The sequence below is a fragment of the Silene latifolia genome, chromosome Y (assembly GCF_048544455.1).
Source record: "Silene latifolia isolate original U9 population chromosome Y, ASM4854445v1, whole genome shotgun sequence".
Taxonomy (NCBI): domain Eukaryota; kingdom Viridiplantae; phylum Streptophyta; class Magnoliopsida; order Caryophyllales; family Caryophyllaceae; genus Silene; species Silene latifolia.
In genome coordinates this window covers 100,767,599-100,774,173 of record NC_133538.1, presented here as the reverse complement: position 1 = coordinate 100,774,173, position 6,575 = coordinate 100,767,599, and the positions used below count along the sequence as shown (strand labels likewise).

The window sequence follows — 6,575 nt, the reverse complement described above, 5'->3', positions numbered from 1 at the left end:
TTGGGATTTTTAGTGTTAATATATTTAGGTAAAAATGTATTTAAATAAGAAATAATTAGAATTGAATATTTGTATATAAGAAATATATATAGCTAATTCAATAAAATTAAACTGGCTTTGATTTTATTTTGACCTAATTTGACACCATTGGCGCAAATTTGAATAATTTAAATTTAAACTAAGTTATAAATTTTGAATTGGCGCAAAACTGAATTTACTGGTTTGGGTTTAGAATATAGGGTTTAGGGTTTAGAATATAGGATTTAGGGTTTAGAATATAGGGTTTTGGGTATAAAATATAGGGTTTGGGGTTTAGATTATAGTGTTTAGGGTTTCTAAGTTTGATTGTATGTAATTAGCAACTAACTAGTTCCGATTGTAGCTTACTATCGCTATTTTATGTAATTAGGTACTAACTAGTTCCGATTATAGCTTACTATCGCTATTTTATGTAATTAGCAACTAACTAGTTCCGATTGTAGCTTACTATCGACATTTTATGTAATTAGGTACTAACTAGTTCCGATTATAGCTTACTATCACTATTTTATGTAATTAGCAACTAACTAGTTCCGATTGTAGCTTACTATCGACATTTTATGTAATTAGGTACTAACTAGTTCCGATTATAGCTTACTAGCTATTTTATGTAATTAGCAACTAACTAGTTCCGATTGTAGCTTACTATCGACATTTTATGTAATTAGGTACTAACTAGTTCCGATTATAGCTTACTATCGCTATTTTATGTAATTAGCAACTAACTAGTTCCGATTGTAGCTTACTATCGACATTTTATGTAATTAGGTACTAACTAGTTCCGATTATAGCTTACTATCGCTATTTTATGTAATTAGCAACTAACTAGTTCCGATTGTAGCTTACTATCGACATTTTATGTAATTAGGTACTAAGTAGTTTCGATTATAGCTTAATATATGTTTTTCATGTTAAAAAGTATAAAACTATACCGATCATAGATTATTTTAACTATTTCATGTTAAAACCTAATTACGTAGGTATAGTGATCATCACTTTGTTAGTATAACAATTTCATTTAAATATGTAGTTACCGATAACGATCATATATGTTTTTGACATTTTATGTAATTGGTTTTGTAATGTACTTAGTCTAACACAATGTGCGCAAATTTTTAAAAATGTCACGAAAACGTAAGATACGAGTGTATAGGGTTTGGATTTTTAGGGATTAGGGTTTATGGTTCAGTTTTAGGGGTTAGGGTTTCTAGGGTTCTGGTTTAGGGGTTAGGGTTTCTAGGGTTTAGGATTTGGAGTTCCGATCATTATAACTACGTAATGTTAATAATGTACACAGCGATACCGATCATATAATCATACATTAGTTTAACTATTTCATGAAAAAATGTACTAAGCGTATACCCATCATAGGTAATTATCATATAATCATACAATAGTCTAATATCTCTATTTTTTTTAATATTTTTTTTGGTCCAATTATTATTATTATTATTTCTGATTTATCAAAAAAAAAAAAAGGTTGTCAACGAAAAAGAAAAAAAAATAAAGAAAAAAAAGGTAAACAAGTTAAACGTAAAAGAAAAAAAGGTAAAAATGGGTAAAACTCTTCCTATAAATCTAACCATATCCCCCCTTCAACTTCCTTCTTTCCCAGTATTCATCTTCATTTCTCTCCTTCAACAGTTTCCTCTCTAAAAAACCCTCTCCTTAACCCTAATTTTTTTTTTCCTCAAAACCATCTTATCAAAATCAATGGCTAACCAAGGGGAACCTAATTGGACAATTTACTGTCCTGCCCCTTATCGTCCTCCTCTACCAAAAGCCATTAAAGATCTCATGGGATCGTCTTCTGTCGGTATTGGTTCTACCCACGGGAATACCGCACAATTTCAAGTTGCTGCATGCAACGATTTGGTTGTGCACGAAATCATTCCATGGTGTTACTCGTGGGATCGTGGTTCACTAGTAGCGGTTTGCAAGGCATGGGGCCGTGGATGGGCAGAGTACCAAGACCAGAAGTTCCGAAAGAAACATGGACTTGCATGAGGCCATGGATGGTTATACTAGCAACGGGTTATGTAAAATAGGTTTTTAATTATATAAAATCGTATATTAGGTTATCCTTTAGTTGCGTTTTAATTATTAGTACGAAAACTGTAATCCGATTGCATGCAATCGGATTTCATTTTGGTAAAAATTTTGGCCCAATCTGATTGCATGCAATAGGATTTGGTTTTGGTAGATAATGATCAATCTAATGTTGCATGCAAGGGTAATCATGATTTAGTTGGAGTAGAAAGTTGTACAAACTGCTCTTTTAATTTTTTTTTGCATGGCGGCCTAATTGATGTAAACGGGTTGTATAATCTGCCGTCTAGTCTCGGATGTAGGGTTGTAAATTGGTTGTAATCGGATGTAGGGTTGTAAATTGGTTGTAATCGGCATAATCTGATGGTTTTCCGTCTTTTAATCAGAATAATCGGATGGTATTTTCGCTAATTTGGTTCAATTTTGTTAAATTTTGATTTTTTGTTCAATTTCGATTTAATCTGATGGTTGTAATTTGCTTATAATCGTTCATTGTCGCTTGTAATCCCGCTAATTTAAGTTCAATTTCGATTTGGCATGTTGTTTACCAAGTGTAAACCCTCCATGGTTGAGTATGGAGATGAACATAATCATCACATGCACAATTATTTGATTTAGGTTGAGTATGGAGATGCACATAATCATTATCTTGTAAAGATAATGATCAATCTTAGTAATTGGGCAGCAAAATCTCGTCTTTTCAAGTCATTAAAAATCGTATAATTTTGTAAGCGTATAAATTTTTTAGCGTATAATTTTTGTAAGCGTATAAAATTTTTAAGCGTATAAATTTTTTAGCGTATAATTTTTAAGCGTATAATTTTGCGTGTATAATTTTACGTGTATAATAAACAAGAGGGAAAAAACGAAAAAAAAAGGCAAAAAAATGGACAAAAGGAATAAAAAGAAAAATAAGGCAAAAAAAGCAAAAAAATGTTGTTAGTAAGGGTCGAACCCGCGAAGCATTAGAAGGGGGGTTAGTTTTTGCAGCTAGTCTAGTAACCAATTGAGCAAGGGGTATCAGCACAACAATTACACAAATTTATTACGTTTTATAGCTGAAACAAATTTGAATTTAAATCGAATTACCTGTTCTACAGCTGACACAAATTTATTTCGTTTTATGTATAATCACCATTTAAACGAAAATATTTGAACTAAAGTAAATGGACTAAATAATTCAACTAAAAATTAAACAAAGTCTACTAAAAATTGAAACGAAAATTAGTCAATCCCGCATGTAATTTAATTTAATAATTCAACGAAAAATTAAACAAAGTCTACTAAAAATTGAAACGAAAATAATTCAATCTTGCATGTAATTTAAACAAAGAACTAATACAACTTAAAATTAAACAAAGCCTACTGAGTGTTACGAGCTGTGTTTCTAGTAACCCTCATCCGTTGCGGCGTAGGTTGTGAAGGACCTGCCTCATCAACGTTAAGAGCCCTCCTAACCGTCTTCTGTCTTGGCCTAGGAGCTCTCCCCGTGCCCCTTTTATCAACGGGGTCTTCTAATCCGCCTTCTTTACGTGGAGTCGCATTTCTTACCATGTACCGTTGATTGTTTTCCTTCCGTTGTAGTCTCCTACGACCCCACAGCTGATTAACATTCGTGCCTGCTCCTATGGCATTGAGGGTCTCTATACCAACACTTGCCTCCAACTCCTTCACTAGCTTATGTGATTCCCTATTATATAGGGCGAAAGCCTCATCGGAGTGTAATGCTAGCCTATACAAGTACCCGTTCCTTAACGTAACGGCAATGGACCGCTTAAGACGTTCCGACTCCGCGGGTGTGTGATACCCAACCTGAATATGCTCATAGCCCCGTACCAAATCCTTTCGAAATCGACTCAAAATATACTTGTCAGGAATCAACTGCACTTTCTTTAGCAACAATGCATGTATAATATGCCTACATAGTATTCCTTTAAATTCAAAACGTTGACAAGTACAAGTAAACTCACCCGAAGCCGTGTCAATGCTCACTTCGTACATCTTATCCCCTGCTTTCCAAAATGGATGTTTGACCTCCTCGGTAACAACGAAAAGAGAGAACGTCCCAATATTCATCTTAATCTCCGCGTTGGTGTGTATTAACCCATACACCTCTTTTTTCACCTTCGCAAAAATCGAGTTGCTATACGCTCTTTGAAAGACTTCCTCAACAATGACATTCTTATCGTATCTACACGGTTTATTGGTGCAAGAAAAGTTCAATTTTTCTTCTTCCTCGACCTTCGCTCGTAGGGCATTTTCGTAATTTGCAAGGAAGGTAAACAAAGTTGTTTGTGGATTAAAGTAAATCTTGAAGAATCGGTTCGTCTGCTTACTTCTTTGCGTGGATGACATACCTGCACAAAATATGTTCTTCCAATACAAAGGAACCCATGCTTCTCTTTTTGCATATACCTCTTTGACCCAACTATGTTCACGTAACCCATATTTAACTACAAAAAGTTCCCAAGCATCCTCAAAATCATGGATATCTTTACTTTCATAAACCACATCTTTAAGGTCGGCCTTAATTTCATTGTACCTCGGATTCGATCCCAAATTTTTTGCTCCATTACGCATCATGTACCAAAGACACAAGCGGTGGGGCGTATTAGGAAATACCTCCTTCACAGCCTTTCCAATCCCCCTGCATTGATCCGTGATTATAACCGACGACGCTCTTCCCATACAATCTAACCATCTCTTAAACACCCAAGTAAAGCTAATGGCATCCTCGTGTGAAATCAAAGCGGATGCTAGTACAATAGTGCTACCGTGATGATTTACACCAACAAATGGAGTAAACGGCATTTTGTACCTGTCAATTTTAAACGGCCGTTAAGGTAAGTATAGATTATGAACACTAATATTTATCGTAAACTAAATCAATTCTCGTTTTTCTTTACTGCCAATTGAATAAAAACTTAAAAATAAGATTTATTGTAATTGTTCTTATACTAATCCATCCATTCATTCCTAATAAGCTTAAAGTGAGACATGAATGTCAATATTGACATTCATCACAAAATGAAACCTTCCTGCAACATTTGGTAATGCTATTTAACCTAAGTTTGTGCCTTTATACTCTCATTTAACAGTTCAAAGCACCAATTTACGAACAAATAACAGAAGATAGCTATAATGTGTCGGAAAACATCAGTTTACGAACATGCATAACCTCGTAATATTGATCATCAAAAACTTTTGCCAATAGCATCTATCTATCTACAGATTCCGAAATACTGAACTTTTGCCCATAACCTCGTAATAATGTGGAAATAGCCACGCTCATCGCAACCCAATCGAAATTGGGGTGCTGCGTATGCAAAGAAAGCAAAGAGATTCATCACCCTCTTCTAAACTTAATTGTAATACAAAAAAAATGTCATCCTTCCAACAAAATATAACCATCACAAATTAATCAATTTCATTGCCCTAATTTGATTAATGTGATCTTAATTAATGGTAAAAAAATTAACTGATTAAGCTAATGATTTGATTATACGAGTAGTAAGAGGAAGAGTTTGCACTGATTAAAATTAACTAATTAGTAATCGTTCCAATCAAACGTAAACAAATGCGTTTTCTGAAAAACGCATGGCAGATTAATTTAACCAACAATTAATTTAAAAACCGATTGAAATGTTGAATGAAAATACGAGTTTAAAATTTTCTTGTTACCCGTTACAGAGGAAGGTAGCGTCATAAGAAACCGCATCAGCAAATACCTTGGCCATACCCCTGCAACGTCCATCAGCCCAAAACACATTAAGGAGCTTGCCTTCTTTATCCGTTTCGATGGAATAATAAAAGTCAGGATCGATTTCTCTAAGCTTGATAAATCTTTCTTCAAGAGAATTTGCATCACCGTTAATTCTACTACGACGTCGTTCTTGATTGAGCATGTTCCTCAAATCCCGCTCTTTTACGGGTAAATTAGCATGGCCACCAACTTCTCTGACCAAAGTGTTGAAATTTTTAGCAATTGAGATACCGGCTTCATCATTCATTATAGCCCGTCTTCTAAAATATTCATGCCATAACCTGTATCCCACCATATGACGACTATTAGCGGGATCGACATCATCATGATTGTGCTCCAGACTAGTTTTTTTTATGACAATAAAATCCTCTTTTAAGGATGCGTCTACGAAACACTCGCATTTCTTATATGTGGGATCGTTTATATACCCATTCTTTTTGTTCGCATCCGCCCCCCTTGTGCAACATAGTCTGATTCGGCTCATCATGTAGAAACGAGGTTCGCTATCCCCACTACCATGGCGCTTTACCCCTTTTTCCGTATAGCAATCCAAAATTTTATTAGTCCTAATAAAAAATTGAAAGCCACGTTGATAGGCATATAAGTAACAATATGCACCATACTCATCACCATTAGCAAAGGTCATTCCTTCTGTCGGAGGATGAACTTCCTCAACGTCAGTGTTCGCCATGTTTAGCATATCAGCTACCTTTTGCACATACCC

General features: G+C 34.7%; 1 protein-coding gene across 1 annotated transcript; it reads right to left on the bottom strand.

The window, feature by feature from the left end:
- Nucleotides 1-3,450: 3,450 nt before the first annotated feature.
- LOC141628608 (protein FAR1-RELATED SEQUENCE 6-like) lies at nucleotides 3,451-4,899 on the bottom strand. The gene has a single exon (XM_074441725.1). It carries the CDS (start codon nucleotides 4,897-4,899, stop codon nucleotides 3,451-3,453), a length of 1,449 nt encoding a protein of 482 aa, XP_074297826.1.
- Nucleotides 4,900-6,575: the final 1,676 nt, after the last annotated feature.

Excerpts from the sequence above, each read along its gene's own strand:
- LOC141628608 (XM_074441725.1), bottom strand. The coding sequence starts at position 4,899 with ATGCCGTTTACTCCATTTGTTGGTGTAAATCATCACGGTAGCACTATT.